Source organism: Uranotaenia lowii, chromosome 2, assembly GCF_029784155.1.
Source record: "Uranotaenia lowii strain MFRU-FL chromosome 2, ASM2978415v1, whole genome shotgun sequence".
NCBI classification, from domain to species: domain Eukaryota; kingdom Metazoa; phylum Arthropoda; class Insecta; order Diptera; family Culicidae; genus Uranotaenia; species Uranotaenia lowii.
Window position 1 is genome coordinate 63,017,285 of NC_073692.1, and position 23,125 is coordinate 63,040,409.

At 37.6% G+C, this 23,125-nt stretch overlaps 1 protein-coding gene across 2 annotated transcripts in view; it reads right to left on the reverse strand.

Moving 5' to 3' along the window:
* Window positions 1-23,125, reverse strand: part of LOC129747752 (uncharacterized) — a 60,361-nt gene continuing 37,236 nt past the window's right edge. For both annotated transcript variants that reach the window (XM_055742101.1, XM_055742102.1), the window contains exons 3-5: window positions 15,962-16,047; window positions 6,639-6,765; window positions 1-1,304 (exon numbers count right to left, since the gene is read on the reverse strand). In XM_055742101.1, coding sequence (XP_055598076.1) covers window positions 1,039-1,304; window positions 6,639-6,765; window positions 15,962-16,047 — 479 coding nt within the window. In that variant the 3' untranslated portion in view covers window positions 1-1,038. The remainder of the gene's footprint in view (window positions 1,305-6,638; window positions 6,766-15,961; window positions 16,048-23,125) is intronic.

Here is a 23,125-nt window from a genome sequence, read left to right on the forward strand (position 1 = left end):
TTTTTTTTTTAATTTTTTTTTTATTGAATGCTTGAGATTAGAAAATTTGAAATCTCTAGGAATTGAGGTTCAATTCCGGTATTATTGCAGTAACTATTTAATGTTGATTGTGACTATTGGAAAAATTTGAACAAAGATTATATTTGATAAAGGCAGAAACTAAGGTTTTTTCGAGTTGACTTTTGAGAGAATAATTACAGATTAAGTTATTTTTTCCTTCTGTTATAAATTGTTAGTAATTGTTTGACAGATATGCGTCAGCAATTGTTAGCTTTTTTTTCTAGGACGATCTCCTATTGACTTCGCTTTTGTTTTAAGGTTTAGTTATTTTCATGACTCAGATAGTTTTTTGTATTTATTTGTTCATTTTACAGCTAGTATAATGCCTTATCGATTAATGTATTTATTATTACATATTTCCATGTAGTTCTGTAAGAGTGCATGCTCATGTTAGCATCAGTGTTGACACATGTACCGAACTTATTTCACTTTCATTATCAACTGAATACGCAAATGTACAATCTCCCGCAGTGGGCTTACGACGAAGGCATATGCGTGAATTTATAATTTACCGAAAAATGTTGATCATCATTGGGATACTCACGTCTACATATGTATTGTATATATTCGCGACAGCATACTTACGATTTGCCTTAATCTAGGTTTATTCTTCTTCGTCAATGCTTTATTCTTTAGCATGGACAGACTTGTTTATTCTTCTTCTTATTAATTAGTGAGTGGTTAAAGCAAATGGTTAACATATTTGAAACTCTAAGGACATCTAGTTTAACGTTATCGGACATTCTGCATCGTACAGAAAGAGTCCAAGATTTCAGCAATTCCCTACATTCTATTTCATTTGTTAAATATTTACATTTGTTGATCAATACTTTTTTCTTACGAACTGTTCTGCACTACCTAAACCTGATCTACACGCTAGGAATATCTTCATAGTTTTACTGTCATAGTCATATAAAAACCGATTCCGCAAGGTTTCGCCCTTCTAAGTCTTCTAAGCATCTACTAGAGAACCACCTGCTAGTAAACCAGTAGGTCCTTGATCCGGTTTACGGCGCCCGTCGTCGTTGCGGCCGTCAGCAGGATCGTGAGGCCGGTGGTCACGCCCATCACGGCCGGGGAAAACCGCAGCCGGTGGCTCCCGTTGCATTCGTCGTCCTTGCAAATCGAACAGTGCTCAATGTTGACGCCCCGCTGCAGTTTGGCCTTGCCGAAGGCGATCTGGCAGGGGTCCGTTTTTCCGCCGTCCAGTTGGCAGCCCCGGTACGTCATTGTGTCGCCGTTTTCTGGGAATCGGAGAGAACAGAGAGCAAAATTATATTTATTTTTGGAAGTTGTGACAATGCACACCGAGTCAGCTAGTCATACATAAAAAATGATTTTATGTCTGAATTGTCAAGGCATTTATGTGATTTTTAACGTTTTTTTTCACTCTCTGGAGCAATGTTTTGTTCTATTTTAGTCTGTCAATAACTTTTTGGGGGACCTTTCGGTGGAGAGAAAATAACGTCGACTTGTTTCTTTGGTGGTTGGTTTATTACTCTCTTAACTATGTACAAAGCCAGATTGGCGAACGAGTGTGGTGAACAATGCGTGTTCGATCACAAGTGTCGATCGAGTGTCGTGTGTAGGTAGTGTGTGTGTTAACGATCGTTCGATCGTGTGATGTGTCGGATGATGATTGGTCGGATAATTTATAGGGTAATTCGACAATTGTTGCCACAATACTCCCCCCTTTAGTTTTTCCAATAACGGCGAGGGATTCGTACATGGCGTCCGGAGCGAGTTTTGTATGGTGTTGGTTCCGGATCGGGTGAAGGCTTCGGTTCAGTTGCGGGTGCTGTCTGTGGTTCGACGATCGGTGTTGATGGGGGTTCTTCCGCCTGGACGATAGGAGATGGCTTACCGTTGATATCGACGATAAAAACCTTCTTCTTTCGCCGAAGCACACGGTATGGGCCGTCGAACGGTTGTGACAGCGGTGGTTCGATGGCACCAACACGGACGAAGACATGACTGCATGTGGCCATCTCTTTCTGGACGAACGGTTTCTGCTTGGAGTGATTGCTCGTCGGTGTAGGTCTGAGGTTCGCCATCATTCTTCTCAGATCGACAACAAACTCGGGCGATGGATTCGGACTGCTGCTACTCTCGGCAAAGAACTCTCCGGGCAGGCGTAGTGGTGTGCCGTAGGTGAGTTCGGCTGTGGTTGCCTGGATGTCTTCCTTCAAAGATGTTCGCATACCGAGTAACACGATCGGCAACGATTCTGTCCACCTCGGGTTCTGGTGACACATGATCGCAGCCTTGAGTTGTCGATGTGTGAGCTCGATTTGTCCGTTGCCCTGTGGGTGGAACGGAGTGGTGCGCAAATGGGTGATGCCTAGCAGTCGAGTCAGCTCTCGGAAAAGTTCGGATTCGAATTGTCTCCCCAGGTCGGTGGTAACGATGGTGGGGACTCCGAACCGGGCGACCCATCCGCTGACGAAAGCTTTAGCTACGGTAGCTGCCGTCATGTTCGGAATTGGTAAAACCTCTGGCCAACGAGAAAACTTGTCTATTAGAGTTAAACAGTAAGAATTACCTTCGGATGGTGGGAGTGGTCCGATTAGATCCATGTGCACGTGCGCAAAACGTTCGCCAGGGATGGCGATCTGGGATGTTCGGGTCTTGTTATGCCGATGAACCTTCGATTTTTGGCAGGGGATGCAATGCGTCACAAAGTTTTTGCAATCGCGTCGCACCGATGGCCAGACGAAATGGTCGGTGACGAAACGGGTGGTCGCACGAACTCCTGGGTGCGAAACGTTGTGCAGCTTGGCGATGATTTTGGACCGAAATTTTTTCGGCACGAACGGCCGAATCGCATCAGTCGAAATGTCGCAGTAGATAGGCACCGATGATAGTATGGATTGGAGTGCCTTCAGCTTCATGGTGGTGTTGGCCGGCGGGTTCGCCAGAAAGTCGTTGAGTTCGGGATCGGATTTCTGCTGGGCTGCCACGGCGTCGAAATCGATAGCTTCATTGGTGTTTGTGATAGCTTCGATTCGACTCAGCATGTCGGAAACCTTGTTGTCTTCGCCGGGAATGTGCCGAATGTCGGTGGTGTATTCACTAATGAAAGTGAGATGACGTTGCTGTGTCGGGTTTGCTCTTTCTGGCCGCTGCAGGAATGCTGTTGTGAGCGGCTTGTGGTCGGTGTAGACGCAAAAATCTCGGGCAGTGAGGAGATCTTTAAAATATTTCACCGCCTCGTAGATGGCAAAAAGTTCGCGATCGTAGGTGCTGGTCTTCTTCTTCGCGTCACTGAGCTTTCGGGAGAAATATGCCAATGGTTGACGACCTTGCTCGGTGATCTGATGATGCAGCACGGCTCCAATCGCAGTGCCCGACGCGTCGACTTCCAAGGCCAGCTTCGCATCGGCGGAGGGGTGAGCCAGAAGAGCGACGTTTGCCAGGTCCGATTTGCATTTTTCGAACGCTGCATTTTGCTCTTCCGACCACTGGAGAACTGTCTGGTCGTTTCGGACATTATTCGGGATCATCGAGTGGAGAATTTGCTGGGTCTCCGCCGCTCGTGGAATGAAACGACGGTAGAAGTTGATGGTTCCCAAAAATCGTTTCAGCTGCTTCGCCACCACCGGCCGGGGAAAATTGATGATGGCTTCGACCTTGCTCGGTTTGGGTTTGATGTTTGATGAGGTGGCCAAGAAACTCGACCTCGGGTTTGCCGATTTGACATTTGCCAGCGTTGATGGCGAGACCATTCTCACGTAACCGGCCAAATACCAATCGTAGATGTTGCTTGTGCTGCTCGATGTCTTCGGAAGCAACACAAAGATCGTCGACGTAGGGAAACACAAAATTTAGGTCACCCAAAATGTCATGCAGGTGGCGCTGCAGCGTTTGACCAGCATTCCGGAGTCCGAACGTCATGAATCGGAATTTGAACAGTCCGAAAGGGGTCGTGATGGCTGTCTTCGGGATGTGCTCTGGCGCGACCGGGATCTGGTGATAAACTCTTTGAAGGTCAATACAAGAGAAAAATTTCTTACCACTCAAGATGTTCGAGAAGTCCTGGATGTGTGGCACGGGGTACCGGTCGGGCACGGTGGTAGCGTTCAGTCCTCGGTAGTCGCCGCAGGGGCGCCAAGCTCCGTTTGCTTTCCGAACCATGTGCAACGGACTGGCCCAACAGCTTTTCGAAGGCTGGCAAATTCCCTGCTCCATTAAAAACCTCAACTCAGCTTTGGCCTCGTTCAGCTTGTCCACTGGGAGACGACGAGGGCGGCAGAAGACGGGTTGACCATTAGTGAGGATCTGGTGGACGGTTTGCGCTTTGGTTGGCCGTCGGTTGATGCTCAGCATGGTGATGTCCTGGAATTCTCGCAAAATATCGGCAAAAGGCGAGTTCACGTGGTATGTGGTGATTAGCGGTTCGGAAACAACGTTAATATTGTTGATTTCCAAATTGGTCCGGTTGTCGATTAGTTTGTTGCGGCGCAGGTCTACCAGAAGGTCGTGGTGTTTCAGAAAATCGGCACCAATTATTGGGGATTTAACATCCGCAATAGTAAACACCCACACGAATGGCCTACGTAGTCCGATGTCGATGTTCAGGCGTTTGGTTCCGTAGGTGTTGATGGCACTTCCATTCGCAGCGAACAACTGGTCCGTTTTTATTGGATTCAGAAGCTCACGTGGCGTGGGTGGAATTACCGAAATGTCTGCGCCGGTGTCGATCAGGAAGCTCTGATGGGTTTTTTGATCACGGACGTGGATGCGAAAAATGTTGTTTGGGTGCAGTGCAATGCTGGTAATTTTCGATGGATACGGTTCGTTCTGGATGACGGTGGTTTTAGTGCAGGTTGGCTGCACGTGGTTTAGTTTTTTTCACGACGGGTGTAGGTTGAGAGACTTCCATCGTAAAAAATACACGGGACGTTTGGGTTGTACCCTTTTTGTTTCTCGCACTTGGTTGCCTTCACGCCGTGCCGGTAGTGGACCCAGCAGATCCACCGGCGGTTACTTTTCTGTGTGAAGCCTCGAATTTTGGACCGAATTCTGGAACGGGCACGGGATCTTCCTCTACCGCGGAAATCACCACTCAAAACTTCTTCGAGCCGCCTTGAAACGGCTTCGATGCGGCTTTCCAGGGCTGCAATCGTGGTTTTTTCACATGTGCTTACCATGGCACTTTTGTCCACTTCACTTTGTTTGGCATATGCTTTAGAGCAATCGTCATCTTCATTTTTCGGTTCGGTGTTCGGCATCGCGATTACATGGAATTCACAGAGTCTATAATAATATAACTTTTTGCAAATTCGCGAAAACCACGGATAACCGAAAGAACTGTTCACAGGGTGCGGTAAACTTAACTGTTTTGCTATTCTCCGAGCGCGGTTAACTTTTTGCGTGAAACAAAATTATCGATCTAGCGTCGGGGTCACCATAATTTGGGGGACCTTTCGGTGGAGAGAAAATAACGTCGACTTGTTTCTTTGGTGGTTGGTTTATTACTCTCTTAACTATGTACAAAGCCAGATTGGCGAACGAGTGTGGTGAACAATGCGTGTTCGATCAAAAGTGTCGATCGAGTGTCGTGTGTAGGTAGTGTGTGTGTTAACGATCGTTCGATCGTGTGATGTGTCGGATGATGATTGGTCGGATAATTTATAGGGTAATTCGACAATTGTTGCCACAACTTTTTCTGTTCAATAGCTTTAGAAAATCCTAATCCTCACTGAAAGTATATAACTTGCACAGATGAGGCCCTTTAAATAACTGAACATAATAAATAACGTCGATTTGTCATCTTCATAAATTTAATGAAAAGTTTTGAATAACTGTTTTTTGCTGTGACATTTTCGATACTTTTCAGGTATTAAGCATAGACATACAGAAAAAGGGACGGTGAACAAAAATCACTGAAATCCCTGATTTTATTGAAAATTGGAAAAATTTTAGTCATTGATCGCAATCACAAAACATATAAGAGGACTTGAATCATATTTTCATATTCGATAAGGTTTGTATGGAGGCATTAGACACGAACGTATAAAGCAGAAATCTTTTTTTTTTATTCAGATAAGCTCAGATATTTTTTTTAAACAAACTTACCATTCGAGAAGTTTAGACAAAAATAGCCATAAACATTGCTCTTAAAACAAAAAGGCACGTTCATTATATTATTCTACTCGCTGGAGCCACTGGGCCAGATGTGATTTGTCTTTTTTCAGTACATCTTCCTGTTTCCAGTAAGTATTCCATGAAAGATGTGTCTGTTAAGATAAGTACCAAGAACCCATCAAACAATCTTTTGAACTGGCGCTTCTGGTGAAACCTTCTCTTCCCTTCCCTTCTCTCTAATTTAAAAATTTTGAATATGAAGAAACTATTCGAAATGAATTTTCGAGGCTTAAAATTGTAATTTTCAATACTTTTTTTTCTTACTATGTATCGTTTTTATCTCTTTGCAGGAAACTTTATTGATTTGATTTTAAGGAACAATTGCAAATAATCCACTCAGTCTTAAGTCAGATGCTTCAAAGTTGGTTACAGAAATCGGTAGAGAAAAAAAATTGGAATTATTATTTAAGTGGTAAATATTTCATTCTCACCGTTACTGGCGACAATCTTCTGGCACACCATCGGCACTGTGATTTCTGTTCCACCAAAGTATTCGATACGGGTCAGATCGGCCACCCAATTTCCGGTCGTCGATGCCATTTTGCTCGGAGTGCATGTCTGGAAATAGAAACAATAAATAATTTTTACAATGGGACTCGGGTAAAATAAAAACAGTTCCCGTTTCTCTTTAAAAATTAAACTCCAAGTCCTTCATAAGGATGCAACATCATCGAAACCATCCAGTGGCGTAGCTTTCACAGAGCTGAGAGTTGCAAGCAAAAAAAAACCCCACCGCTGCTGATGGACTGACAGGGACCGGAAACCAATTTCGGAATCCAGAAACAGGTGTTCAATCATCCGTTTTGACAGGGCGACATGAAGGGTGATTTCATCGGTTGTCAATTATTAAGCCAGCCCCCGAACGACTGACGTTGGGCTGGAAGCTTTGCGAAAAATGAAGCATCAACGAACGATGCTCGATGACATGGATGGTTACATTGTGGAAGTTCTGTGGGTACTTTTCAGCGAGTGTCGTACATTTCGTGGTATTTTTTTCCGATAGCTTGAAATTCAATCAATTCTGAATGGTACAAACTGAAGAAAAAATCGCTTCTATCGGTTGATTTGAGTAGAAATGAAAATCCATATTTGGCAAACTGATATTGGAAACATTTATCGATTAAAATTAATGTACTACTTATAAAAATCAGACAACTACCGAAAATCATGCTTGGGATTTTAAGATGTAATTTTTGTCATTTTTATCATTTTTATCATTTTTACCACTTTTGTCACTTTTCTCACTTTTGTCATTTTTGTGATTTTTGTCACTTTTGTCACTTTTGTCATTTTTGTGATTTTTGTCATTTTTGTCATTTTTGTCATTTTTGTCATTTTTGTCATTTTTGTCATTTTTGTCATTTTTGTCATTTTTGTCATTTTTGTCATTTTTGTCATTTTTGTCATTTTTGTCATTTTTGTCATTTTTGTCATTTTTGTCATTTTTGTCATTTTTGTCATTTTTTTCATTTTTGTCATTTTTGTCATTTTTGTCATTTTTGTCATTTTTGTCATTTTTGTCATTTTTGTCACTTTTGTCATTTTTGTCATTTTTGTCATTTTTGTCATTTTTGTCATTTTTTTCATTTTTGTCATTTTTGTCATTTTTGTCATTTTTGTCATTTTTGTCATTTTTGTCATTTTTGTCATTTTTGTCATTTTTGTCATTTTTGTCATTTTTGTCATTTTTGTCATTTTTGTCATTTTTGTCATTTTTGTCATTTTTGTCATTTTTGTCATTTTTGTCATTTTTGTCATTTTTGTCATTTTTGTCATTTTTGTCATTTTTGTCATTTTTGTCATTTTTGTCATTTTTGTCATTTTTGTCATTTTTGTCATTTTTGTCATTTTTGTCATTTTTGTCATTTTTGTCATTTTTGTCATTTTTGTCATTTTTGTCATTTTTGTCATTTTTGTCATTTTTGTCATTTTTGTCATTTTTGTCATTTTTGTCATTTTTGTCATTTTTGTCATTTTTGTCATTTTTGTCATTTTTGTCATTTTTGTCATTTTTGTCATTTTTGTCATTTTTGTCATTTTTGTCATTTTTGTCATTTTTTGTCATTTTTGTCAATTTTAATCACTTACAGTACAAGCTCTACGTACAATTTTGAATTATTTTTTTCTTAAGATAAATTGCGTTTTTTTGACGGATGTAGAGAGCTATAGAGCTGGAATTATCTTTCATGTAAATTACTGCTTGGAGCTGTCGAGCTATCGGTAGGTTCAACCTGGAAGATTCACGCAATTACCAGGTTCATGAATAAATGGAAGGTGGCAAGAAAAAAAACGATAACAATTGTTACCGAGGAAAATTATATAACAGAGTAAATATCATTTTTAATTCTCGCGTGAGCTTTCATTACGTCGTATGAAACATCTTAAGAATTCACAGAAAACTGCTGCAAAAGTTATCAAAACAACTTCAGAATTTGTTTTCCACACATAGAATATGTTGTCCAGGCTACAAACATTCTAAATAGAAACATTCTAAAAGAAAGTTGCGATTAGTTTATGTTAGTTTTTGTATTTTTTTTTGTAAAAAAACTTTTTGTTTTCGTTTTGTTTTATACGACGTAATGAAAGCTCACGCGAGATTTCATTCAATCGAGTAATTTTATGCACTTTAAGGTCAAAAGATAAATAATTGCTTACTCATTCAATTTTTTTTTATTCGTTTTTTTTTTTTGTTTTAAGAAGATTTACTTTCACTTTAAGTGTTTCATACATTCCGAAAAAAATTACAAATATAGTTTCATCGGAAGCTCTCCTGTGTGTTCTACGTAAATCAATTAAACATTTTTATGTGATTACGGTCTTTTTCGAGCAACCAAACAGATGCTTTTAGTCAACTCAACCAAAACCTCACAAAAATGTGAGTAAAAAAACGTTCTTCTTGTTACTTCAGCAACATTGTTGTCGCAGCAAGTAACACATGTGATTCCACAAAAAATAACTCCTCATCCACCTAATCGGTTGTTTGTTTTTTTTTTTTATTCCGCATCTCTTAAAAATGTGTTTCCAAGCTTAACTGTAGCGTGCAAAAGGACACGTGATAATGCCAAGTGGCGTTCAAAATTAAGTGGCCACACCGGTACTTGAGCAGTGAGCTGGTACCTGCTCATTCACGTCCTATGTGAATACACATATGTATGTAGTTACTTTGTAGTGTTCGGTGGGTTGATTCTTTTGCTTTCGGTGATGAATTGTTTCCAGGCGTAAAATGTCAACTTCTATCGTTACTTGAAATAATTGCCGTAATTTGAAGCGATAATCATCAACTTTGTAGAATGCAAATTGATTTTTTTCCCTAAATCCTGTGAATTAAGTCACGCTTTAAAGCACTCTGTAAACTTTTATATAATTTCATTCATTTGTGGGGAAAAGCTATTTGTTTGCTAAAATTGGTGAGTGCCATTCGTTTGGTTTTTTGGATTCGCTGCCTCGAATGTATATTGCTTCATGAAGGCGGCCATGTTGAGAGCGTATACATCATCGGTTTTGTCGTTTTCGCTGCCTCAAAGCAACCTTTGCTTCCGAGTAAAGCGTTGAGCGAGAGATGGTTGATCAACTCATGCTCAGCAAAATTCAATCACTGCTATACTGTCACATTTGAAATCGTTTTACACAAAATGAACTGATGAGCTCGATTCAGATATTAAGAATAACTATGGGTTTTAAATTAAAGTGAGATGAAAAAAATTATTCATTATCTTTACTAAATAAAAATGAAATATTCCATGTTTTATGCCAAGATGTCAAACCAAGATTGAGACAAAAATGACAAAAATGACAAAAATGACAAAAATGACAAAAATGACAAAAATGACAAAAACGACAAAAAAATCACCAAAACAATCATCAAAATAACCAAAATCACAAAAATTACAAAATGCACAAAAATCATAAAAATGACAAAAGTTAAAAGTACAAAATAGAATTTGTTCGCAAAATTGTCTATTCTAACAAAATTGTCAAATTTGACAAAATTGACAAATTTGACAACATTTACCAAATTCATCCAATTAGTAAAATTGATTAAATTGAAAAAGTTTGTGAAATTGACAAAAAAGACAAAATCAAAAAAAATCCCATCAGTGACTTATTCGACAGGAAAACCTTGTTGTACAATAGACAACAAAGCTTACAAAAATAATAAAATGATAAAATTTGCTTAAATTGAAAAAAAAATTAAAAAAATTAAAAAATTGGTAAAAATAGGAAAACCAGAATACAAATGATCAGCTTGGAGAGAAATGTCTAATTTAAGGTTGCCAGAATGCCTGGTATTATCCAAGTTTGCCCGGTTATTTAATTCTAAATTTAAAAACAGTCCGGCCCGGCCCGGCCCGATTGCTCGGATTCCATTGAAAAATGGCCGGATTTTGCCCGGATTTATTTACAACAAACACCTCCAAAACGAAATTTTTTGAGCAAGTTTTATAGAAATAATCATGAAAGGGTTTATGGAACCTTTTAAAATACGGTTCAAAATCTATCGATGAGTTTTTATTAAATAACGATTCTTTTTTTCATTTTTTTTTCTTGATATTGGTTGAGAAATTTTTGAGTTTTGACAAAATTTGCCCGGTTATTGCCCGGGTTTATGGTCGTCAATTTGAAATCGAATGCCCGGATTTGGCAAGGTTTTTAAATAAAAATTGCCCGGTTTGTCCGGCCCACGTGCTGAAAAAATTTGGTAACCTTAGTCTAACTGGACAAAATGAACATATCGACGAAATTGACGGAATTGACAAAACTGACATAATTGAAAAAAATTGTCTATCAATTGTATGTAGTTGACGATGGAGTTGCTGAACTGTTTGGGTGCTGGTTTTGCATTAGAGTTTGTGAGATGCACACATTATTTCACCCAATGATATTCTCTATACCTTCGTTTTCTTCACTTCAAAGGTTACTCAAAGCAAACGTTGAAAAATTTTAAACGCACGGTTGGGCATAATTTTTTTAAATAGAATTTTTCGATTTTATATTTGGTTCATTTTTGGATTACCATATGCTGAAACTCCAAGAAGAGTAAATTGAAAGTATTCTTAATAAAAAAAATACTAGTAACGGGATCATACAGGTTATTCCAGGATCTAGCCATCCGAAAACCGCCAACTAGTTGCGAATGAGGCAATTTCAACGATTTTTTATAGATACTTTATCCTAAAAAAATATGATTTTTTTTTAATATTCTGCGTTTGAATTTCTTTAATCGTTATTTTTCTTTAAATGTTTAAGTCACCGTTGTTGTTATCTTCTCGTTTTTTGGATTGATTTTTTTCGGTGATTCAATGAATTATTTCAACCATCTTCAGAACTAATTTTATAAAAAATAAACGAAAAAAAAAATGTTTTAATTAATTAATATAAACTTTCTCATCTTTCCTATCTACTATCTTTCGCTTACACTAATAGCTTTTTTAAACCCGCTGGGGCGGTCACATTGATTTTTTCTAGTCACTGTTGCTGCTGCTGCTGCTGCGGCTAGCTGTCGACTGAATGTGTTCCGTTTTGCAATGTAGTTCCATTTCCTCTTTTTCCCGCAGCTTTTTCCACAGTCCGTTGTACACGCTCGAGATGCCTTTTGTGTCCTGTTGGATGTTAACTGCACGATTCTCTCGCATCTTTATGTGTAATTTTTCAGCTATCCGACGGTGTGTTGTATTTTGGATTCGTTCGAGAATTCTCGTTTTCGGGAAATCAAACACATGACCGGGGCCGTTTTCCAACGCATGCTGAGCTAGGCCTGTAGCTTTCTGTTTTAGACGCACGGTGGTTTCGTGTTGTTTGATGCGTTTGGCAAGAGTTTGCGACGTTTGTCCGATGTACTCATTTCCGCAAGCGCATGTGATGGCATAAACGACATTTGTTTGTGGCATGATCGGAATTGGGTCTTTAAGTTTCGTAAAGATGTTGGACTTGATTTTGTCGCACGGCTTAGGAGCTGCAATCAAATTGTGTTTGCGCAAGATTTTCGCAACTTTCTCGGTCAGACATGGTATGTACGGCAACGACATGAAACGGCTACCGTCGGGTATGTGTTGCTTGTTTTCGAGGGTATTATACAAATTGTGCACTCTTCTTTGTACAATGCTGTCTATCATGTTTTGCGGATAATTGTTTTTTCTCAGTATCGACTTGACTGTGGTGATGCTGGTTTTCCTATTTTAGGCATCCGACAGTTTCAAAGCACGATCGATCAGCGCGTAAGCGGTGTTGATTTTGTGTGTGTATGGGCTTTCCGAGAAGTAATCTAGGTAGCGCCCATCTGGTTGTTTGGGGTACCAAGTCTTCTCAATTTTTCCATCTTTCCTTAGCAACGTCATATCTAAGAAACGGATTGTTTGTTCATTTTCTCTCTCGATGGTAAATTTGAGACTCGTGTGTGCGGAGTTGAATTCGGCAAAAATTAACTCCACATCCTCTTCGCGAGCGACGATGAAACAATCATCCACATATCGTTTGTAGACAGAGAGGTATGTTTTTTTCCCTCAATCTGTCGATGCATTGTTTTTCCAGCTGTTCCATCGCGATGTTTGCTGCAATACAACTAATTGGTGAGCCCATAGGGACTCCGTGGACTTGCTTGTAGAACTTTTTGTTGTATTGGAAAAAAGACGCTCCCAGTACAACTCTCAATGCTTTTCCGAATGACGCGAGCGGGATGGTCGTGTATTTCCTAAGTATGTGCCATTTGTCTTCGATGTATTCGTATGCGCTTGCCGTCGGTACATTCGTGAAAAGAGAGATGACGTCTAAAGATAACATCACGCCCCAGCGAGTGTAAAAAAGCTATTAGTGTAAGCGGAAGATAGTAGATAGGAAAGATGAGAAAGTTTATATTAATTAATTAAAACATTTTTTTTTCGTTTATTTTTTATAAAATTAATTCTGAAGATGGTTGAAATAAAATAAGTAAACCGAAACGTAAAATACACGGCAGTTAATTCATTGAATCACCGAAAAAAATCAATCCAAAAAACGAGAAGATAATTGTTATTTTATGAAAGAGAGTTTTGAAATCTCAAGGTATCATTTGTTTATTATTTTGTGTCATAAGATATAAATAACATTCTGGAGGAAAGGCCACAATCCACTGTCAAGTGTATTAAATCGGGGTTTTTTTTATAAGTTTTCGACAAGCCGAAGAATGGTTTGGAATCTAAAAATTCAACACAAACAAAATCATTTCGCGCAAAAACAGTTTTCATGTCCAACACTTGTTTATCATCTTTCCCCTTTGGTGGCTCTCAGTTCAATTTCACGCAACGCATTTTTGCCATTTCTACTGCCTGTAACATTGACATTCTCGAATAAAATCATAAAAATGTCGAAAAATGTAATGATTGCGATTGGATGGGTAGTTTCGCATCCGCTGTAACAGAAATAAGGTGTCCCAATATGTCCAAAAACGATTTTGATACAACTCTGCTTATTTCAAATGACGTTTAAACAGTTAATTTCTGGTGGGTGGTGTTGTTTACAGTTCAAATTGAAATTCTGAGAATCGTAAGCTCCACTATTTCGCTGAGCCTGTTGGTAGAAGAAGTAAGCATTGGAGCGGTCTTAAATTCGATTCGGAAGTATTGAGAGGAAAGCAGCTTCGTGAACAAAAAAAATGTTCAAAACCCGGGTCCGGTGGACTAAACATTGGACCATGCGTGTCATGCGTGTTTACGCCATTAGAAAAACTGCCTTGATGTGGGTAAAAACGTGGATCCCCTCTCAGCGCTGTCCATCGTACCAAGATAAGATTGGGTCTATAAGAAACAGAAGAAGCCAAAGCCGAGTCAAGCTGATCAACTGCTGTGTGGATAATTGAAGTGCTTTATCATCTACGACGAAAACTATTGCAAGTTTGACAACAAAACGCTTCCGTGTGTGGAATATTACACTGTTCGGGATGGCCAAAGTATTGACGAGACGGAGATATCAATTCAAATTGAAAAAATTGGTAAAAAAAGGCAATGATTCGGTAAACCGAATGTCAGTATCGCATGCTTTCCGAGCCGTTTGTGACCACTGACCAAACTAACACAACTGTTTACGTTCGAGAGTGTCTGAACCAATACCTGCTGCTATAATCTGCAAGCATGATCACCCAGTTCTGTTTTGGCCGAATTTGGCATTATTTCACTTCCCAAAAGATACGATGGTTTGGTACAAATACAACAAAGTCCAGATCGTACAAACAGAGATGAATCCGAGAAATTGTTTTCAAGTGATACCGATTGAAACAAGATACTAAAAAAAGAGGCCAAAATGATCGTATTTCAGTCTATGCTGAAGCTAATGAGCAGTCTTCGATCAAAAATTCGACCACTGGCCTACGATTGACTGGAATCTATTTTCTTATTGATTCACTGTTTAAAAGGACTATAGAGACAATGTGGTACAAAGAAGGTGATGAAGAAACACGCACACTAATACAGAACTCGTTATTCAAGAAGTAAAAAGGTAAACAAAGCCTACGTCACTTGCCAGGATGTTTATTAGACCGCTGCAAGCTTTGTATGGAAACTTCAAATTCTTAAATTTTTACACCTCCCATAACTTTTTTTGGTTGTTTTTGCTGCCAGAAATAGCAATAAAAAATTTTTAAGGAATACATCCAGTCCTGAATTAGCGCAACGAGTTTTAATTTTGTATGGGAAAACAAATTTTTTCATTCATAAATCGCCAGAGATTTTCTGAAAGTTCCAAAAAATATAACTTTGGATGAAAAATGTTCCTTGATTCTTGCAGTACATTTCATGTGAACAAAGCACAAGCCTAAATTGTACCCCAGAAAAGAAATTCAATGTTGTATTTAATTTTTGTTTCCAAAATCCATTTTTTTAATTATATCGTTTTTGACTGCTCGTTTGAAAGCTGTGTAACAGTAGGATGGAAATAAAAAATCTCTCAAATCTGCTTTGCGTTGCCAGAGAATTTATTGATTAATCTAACCTTTACCAAAACATTTCATAAAAATATTATTAGCTCTAGCAAGCAAAGTCTGCCATTTTTGAATGCTTTCCAATGAATTCAGATTTTTTATTTTGAAATGGTTATAACTTTTTTCATGAAAGTCTTAGCTGCTTGTCATGCAAGCAAAAAATGAAGCGTAAGAATAGTCAAAACCAAAAATTAAAGACCGACTTCATTTCAAGCTTATTTGAATTTTCTGGATGATTTAATGTGCAAAAACTTTCTATTTCCATACAAATTTCCATACAAAATTGAAACGCGTTGCGCTAACTCAGGAATCAACCAAATCATCTCAAATTTTACACTGAAGCTTGGCATCGAAAAAACATATAGGAGCAAAAAGTCATTTATTGCAGCGGTCTAATGTTTATTTATCCTAGGCGAGAATCGTAAACAGCAGTTGGCAATGATTGGTTTCTCTATAGTTTTCGCTATTGGTTGTTTGTTTGGAAATGCAACTGACGTCACGAATTGTCATGGTTTCAATGTTTATAAAAAAAACTTTTACTAACACTTAGCACGGGATTTCCATCGCCACCTGAGATGTGTATACAGGTTGCTATAGAGAACATAAAAGTGAAAAAAAAAATCAATTTGCTCCTAAATTGAGTGTATATTGTTCATTTTAAATCGTGCTTTGACCTGCTAAAGGGACACCCTATAACTCCATTTTTTCAAATTGGTGTTCAGTTCGGTCTGGTCTGGAAGACCATTTAATAATCATCAAGTTCAATCAATGCAAAAAATTCTTTAGAGCTTTCAATTGCAAACGTACCTCTGCTATGATGCCGGAATTTTTCTTGAGCTCGGTGCAGTCCTCATTGCTGGTTGAATCGCAGTTGTAGCACTTGATGCAGTGACCTGAAAATGAGACAAAGAATGAAAATCACATTTTAAAAGACTGCTTTCCAAGTATTGTATTTCAAATAAATGAAGAACGGGTAACGAAAAGAATTATCTCATCAAACAACTTTTTATTCAATGCAATTTGGTTTCTTTATGTAGATTTGAGTATCCTTAAATAGATTGTTTTAGTCCATCCTTGCTTTCAGACGAGGTTTTATAAGTATCTCATAAACAGTATCTATATATATAAAAATGAATTTCTGTCTGTCTGTCTGTCTGTCTGTCTGTCTGTCTGTCTGTCTGTCTGTTCCCTATAGACTCGAAAACTACTGAACCGATTTGCGTGGAACTTGGCAGGTGGGGGTATAGGAGGCAGGGGAAGGTTCCTATTGTAGTTTGAGACCCCTCCCTCTTGCATGAAGGGGGGGAGGGGCCTCCCAAACAAAAGACAATTTTTTGCATAACTCGAGAACCCATCAAGCAAATGGTATCATATTTGGCATGGGGTGGTATTTGGGAACGAGGAATATTTCTATGAATATTTGGTACCCCTTCCTCCTTTCAGTGGCGTGATAGGAAGGGGAGAGGGGGGCTACCTTACAATTTTTCATATAACTCGAGAACTAATCAAGATATTGGATCCAAATTTGGTATGGGAAGGTATTTGGATACGAAAAATATTTCAATGATTATTTGAGACCCCTCCCTCTTTCCAGTTGAAAGGGGGAGGGGCCTCTTTCATAATTTTTACACATTTCAAAAACTAATAAAACAAATGGAACCAAATTTGGCATGGGAGGGTATTTGGATACGAAAAATATTCCTATGATTATTTGAGACCCCTCCTTCTTTCCAGTAGGGAGATATAAAGGGGGAGGGGCCTTTTTAAAGTTTTTAACATAACTAAGAAAGTAATTAAGCAAATGGAACCAAACTTGGCATGGGCGTGTATTTGGGAACGTGACATGTTCTAATGATTGTTTGAGACCCCTTCCTTCTTACAGCGGGGAGGAAGGAAAGAGGGAGGGGAGTTTCATACAATTTTTACTGCATAACTCAAGAACTACAACAGCAAATAAAACCAAATTTGGCATGGAACGATATTTGGGTACGAGAAAAGCTTCTATGAATATTTGATATCCCTCACTCTTTCGAAGAGGTGGATGAAAAGGGGGAGGCGAGGTCTCCCTTACAATTTTCAGTATAACTGGAGAGCTGATCAAGCAAATTGAATCATATATGACATGTGAGTGTAATAGGACACGAGAAATGTTTGTACTATAAATTGAAGCCGTACCTTTTCTCAGCAGAAAGATATAAAGGGGGAAAAAGAGGCTTCCATACAAATTTTTTGCATAACTTGAGAATAAATCGTGCAAATGATACCAAATTTGGCATCATAAAGTATTTGAATACGAAAAAATATTTTTAAGAATATTCAGTTTTCACCTCTCCATTCAATGGGGAGAACGGAAGGGGGGATGGTACTTCCTTTCAAGTTTATGCATAACACAATAAATTACAACGCAAATTAAACCAAATTTGGCATGGTATTTTAATACTAGAAAATTTCCTATGTGAAACGATTCCTTTCTTGCAGTAGGAGGATAGAATTGGGAATATAGGAAGGGAAGAGGAATGCTTACATTTTTTTTTTAACAAAATCCGAAAAATGGACAAAACTTAACATAAAAATTCATTTTGGTATGATTCTATGATTATCTGACACACCATCCTCTTTTCAGTGAGTAGGTATTTAGGAGGAGGGAGGTTAGCCCAATACAATTTTGTTAGCATAAGTTCTCAATTTATGCTAACGAAGCTAACCAATGGAAACAAATATGGCATGGAAAGGTACTTGGTTACGAGATATGTTTCTACGATTGTTATAGACTCTTACGCTTCACAGTGTTGAGAGGGGAAGAAAGGAGGGGGCTCCATATAAATTTTGTTGAAAAGCTCAAAAATTTATCGACCAATGGAACTATATATGATCTAAGAGGATTTTGGGGAACGAAAAAAATGGGTATGACTATTGAAGATCCCGTCCTCCATTCAGCAGGGGGTGAGAGGGAGGACAGGGGGGCTCTCTCATCAGTTTTTAGAACATATCAAGCAAAAACAACCATATTTCATAAGTTAGATTGTTTGCGTAAGATTGATTTGAGACCCTCCTTTTTCAGGGCGAAGCTTAAATAACAGATTAAAATTATCATATTTTTAACACAAATTCACAGATCAAGATTCAGAAAATTTGTTTAAGTCATCTTTGTATTGCAATTCGAAACTCCAGCTGCAGTTCTCATTTAAAAGCGGTTGCTTATGAATTATGTTGTTATTTGATTTAAAATAATGCCAACAAAACAATAACAGTTTCTGAAAATAACATTTGTTTTTGAAAGGTGTAGCAAAGCACACCGGGTCAGCTAGTCTATATATATATAAATGAATTTCTGTCTGTCTGTCTGTCTGTCTGTTCCCTATAGACTCGAAAACTACTGAACCGATTTACCTGAAACTTGGCAGGTGGGGGTATTGGAGGCCGGGAAGGTTCCTAATATGGTTTGAGACCCCTCCCTTTAACAGGAAGGGGGGAGGGGGTCTTTCATATAGAAGTAATAAGTCTTCATAACTCGAGAACTGATCAAGCAAATCAAACCAAACTTGGCATGGGAGGGTACTTGGGTACGAGGGATATTTCTAAGAATATTTGGTACCCCTCCCTCCTTTCAGTGAGGAGATAGAAAGGAGGGAGGGGGCCTACCTTCCAATTTTTTACATAACTGGAAGACTAATCAAGCTAATGGAACCAAATTTGGCATGGGAGGGTAGGGGAATACGAGGAATGGTTCTATGATTATTTCAGACCCCTCCCTCCTTCCAGTGAAGATTCAGGAAGGAAGAAGGGGGTTTTAATACCTTTTAAATTGAGGAAGATAGTGAGGAGATAGAAAGTGTGGGGGGGGGGCCTCTTTTACAATTTTCAGCATAATTGGATAGCTAATCAAGCAAATGAAACCAAATTTGGTGTGGGAAGGTATTTGATAACGAAAAATGTTTCTATGATATTTTGAGGACCCTCTGTTCTTCAAGTTGTAGAACCTTGAGGGAGGAGGGTGCTTCCATACTATTTTTACATTACTCGGGAACTTACCAGCAAATGAAACTAAATTTGGTTTGTAAGGGTATTTGAGCACATGGAATGTTTCTGTGAATATTTGGTACTACTGCCTCCTTCCAGTTGCGTGATAGGGAAGAGAAATAGGGCTCCTTTACAATTTTTCGCGTAACTTGAGCAAATGGAAACAATTTTGGCATGGGATAGCATTTTGATACGTAAAAAGGAGATTAGCTTATTTGAGACTTCTTTCTCCTTCAATTGGGGATACAGTTAGAGAGGACGGGAGCTCATATACGATTATTTTGCATAAACCAAGCACTTATTTAACTAGTGGAACCAAATATGACATGGGAACAATGATACAATCGAGCAAAGGGATCAGAATTGGGCATGGGCATGCATTTGAATACACGAAATGTTTGATCTTGATCCCTTCCTTCGAGGTAGCGGATGATAGGCATCAAGAGGGGTTCCAATACAAATTTTATGGCACAACTCGACAACTAATAAAGCAAACGAAATCAAATTTGGCATGGGAGGGTATTCGAGTACAAGAAATGTTTTTTCGGTGGTTTAGCACCCCTATCTCCATTCAGTGGAACGATATAATGGGAAGAGGGAGACTCATATATCAAGAAAATGGAACCAAATTTGCATGGAAGCATATTTGTGTACGGGTAATGTTGCTTCGATGGTTTGAGACCCCCTTCTCCTGCCAGAGGGGAGATATAAACTGGGGAGAGAGTCACCCATTTTTTTAATAGCTCGAGAGCTTATCGAGAATGAATCGATGTAATCGTATTGGTATATAAGAAGTGTTTTTCTGATGTTATGAGACCCCATTCCTTCCATTAAAGTTAAAGGAATGATGCAGGGGTTCACTCTCACAATTTGTATAATAATTCTAGAACGGATAGGTTAAAAGAGTGTCCCTTGATGTTATTTTGTTACAGAAAATTTTTCTATGATAGTTGGAGACCCTCTCTACAAATGAAGGGACAGCGAAAATTCCATATATAAATAAAAATTACATAAGCTATAAACTTATGAAGCAAAGAAATCTAGAGTCATAAAAAGGATGAAAACACGGATCTAAAAAAAAATAATCAAGATTTCAAAATAAAAACGTTGCAATTTTATTTTGAAAAAAACATTTTAATGATATTGAAATTGAATTTAGAATTTTGTGCAAATAAATGAAAAGTTAAATAACTAGGGACCACAAATTTCAATAATTTTTGGAAGGTGTAGCAAAGCACACCGGGTCAGCTAGTAAATAATAAAAAACACTCATTCCAGCTTATCAGAGAATTTATGGATTATAGTCACCCACAAATTTTCATTCATCATGTAAAGTAATTGTTTTATTCTGGCTAACACGTCTGCTATGGTCACTGGTTCGTCAAGAAGCGAGCGCTTTTGCCTCAATAAACACACAGGCTACTACGGTGATTTCTACGATAAACATAGCGGTAGCTATGGTTACTTTGAGGTGGCTATGGGATGGGACTATGGGTGGTTTTTCAGCTTACTTTGTAAGCTGTTATGGTCATGGAAAAATTGTAGTTATTTATTTATTTCTCTAAAATTAATGGTGGCTCCAGACAGGCTCGTGCGAAGGACCCGTTCAATGGGGGGGTTTCAAAATTCAAAACCCAGAATCCAGATTTTCAAGGTTTTGAATCATTCAGGCAACTCATAAATAATTTATTTAAAATGATGTTCTTTATCCTGAACTAGACATTTGCTTAAAATTAAATACTAAGAAGTCAAGTTCACAAATTTAAGTTCAATTTTTCCGAAAACACAGGAAATTCAGAATTTAATGCTTCGGACATAAGAATAATGGAAAAACAATTAAAAAACTCACCCACATTTAATTAGAATCTAGATTTGAATTCAAAGATAAATTTCAGACCTGGTAAAAATAGAATTCGTCTTAATCAACATTCCGCATTCTTCATTTTCATTTAAAGGCTTGAATATGAAAATTCCCCTGTATTATTTTGAACTTTAAGAAATATTTATTGACGATCTGAATTGTAACTTCATGATTAAATTTAATTTGATACATAGAAAAATATCAATATTATTTCAAGAGTTCCAGTGATCAAATCAGATATAAAATCATTTTTTTTATTTTTAAATTCTTCCAGTTATCAGGCTTTTCTTTTTAGAAGTACACAATAATATATTACATTGACAACTTCTTCTGCCAAAGTGAAGGTTGGGATATGCGTGATTTATGGAACGATCAATAAGAAACTAATGAAAACTAAAATAATAAATTTCGAAATATTTTGTAGCCGTCAAGTGAGATATTGGGTCCTAAAAGCAAAAGGTAGAACTATGTTTTTCTATTCATCAGAACACAAAAGTTCAAAATTGAAAAACAATGAGAAACTTTTTAAAATTATTTTAAGAAAATGAAAAAAGTTTAACTGTGAAATTAATTAAATTTATGTGAAAATTATGAAAAAAAATTGAGCAAGTTACATAAATATACTCATTAAAGGTTTTTTGATTGATTTTTTGTTACGAATCAAAATCTGCTGATTAATTTAGATAAAAAAATTAAAAGTTTTTTTTTCTTGGTTATTGATAAGTAGGTTTTGACAAATTTGCTCGGATATTGCCCGGATTTTGGACCACAACTTTGAAATAAAAAGTCCCAGATTTTTCCACGTTTAAAGATTACAGTTGTATAGTTTATAATAAATAGTATAAATGGAGTAAAGTGAACAAGTAGAAGACTGCTAAAACTTTTTCCGCCGAAACGAAAATTACTTGCGACCATAGGGAAACTGGATATTTGATTTGAAGTCTTTCCTTTCTTATGTTTTGAAGTTTTTTCGAAAAAGAAATTCCTTAATGATTTTTCATTATTTTCAAAAGTGATTTCAAAAACCAAAGCTGATAGAAAAAAACCCCCCGAATTCAAGGCACCCAAATTAATCAAAATGAGCTTTTAAATTCTTTGCACCTAGAAAAAATGTTAAATTTGAAGCCTTGAGTAATGTATCAAAACGATTTTGAATATGGAGTTAAGGATTCGGAAGAATGATAAACACGAAATACATTTTAGGCTGAAATTGGTTTCTTGAAAAATATTTCATTCCAGCATAAAATTTGAAATGACTTTTACCCTTTTTATATAATCAAAGTGATGTGTTTTGAAGTCATCGATTCTAGGTTTTTGTTTTTATTTTACTAAATTTGTTGGCTATCGTGAGTATTCAACACCTGTTACATGGTTACCAGCTTGTGATACTTAGAATTTGTATTCTTTGAATGAATTTTGAAGTTCAAATGGTTGGTTTCAAATTTCAGATACACTTCTTAATAAACACCCGTTTCAACCACGAATTAAGGTTTTTGTGTGTCAAGATTTGAGTCTCAATACGAAAAGACAAATGAATTATTAATCGAAATCTACGATTGATTAGATTAGAAACGTCATATAAAGTCGTAAAATGAAATGTCTAAGGCCTAGAGAGTGATGTAAGAATATGTTTCGCCAGAGGCGATCCAATTTTGCATTTATTTGCAATTTATTTTCTGCCAAAATCAGTTTTTCAGTCGATTTTCTCAAAATACTAACCCTTATCGAGATGGAGGATTTAGAACTCTCTGGAGCCACCAATTATTTTTATAAGACTGATTTATCAGGAAGAAAACTTTAAGTTTTTTTTTTATTAGATTGTGTATAGGTTGTTATCATTCTCATTTACAGCTTATTCAGCCGTTTTTCAAAGGTCGTACAATGACGTTTTTTTTTGTAGTCGTCTGTCTGGCACGTCAAGAGATTAATATTGATCCTCCTAACTATGTGAACATCGAATAGAAAACGACACCTGCTCTCAGATTGCTCTCAGCCAGACTCTTCCCGAAAGGATTCAGTACCTTCACTTTGGAGGAGTTGTAAGCATATTGAGTGTTACAAAACGAGCTTCACATCAACCGGCCGGGCGT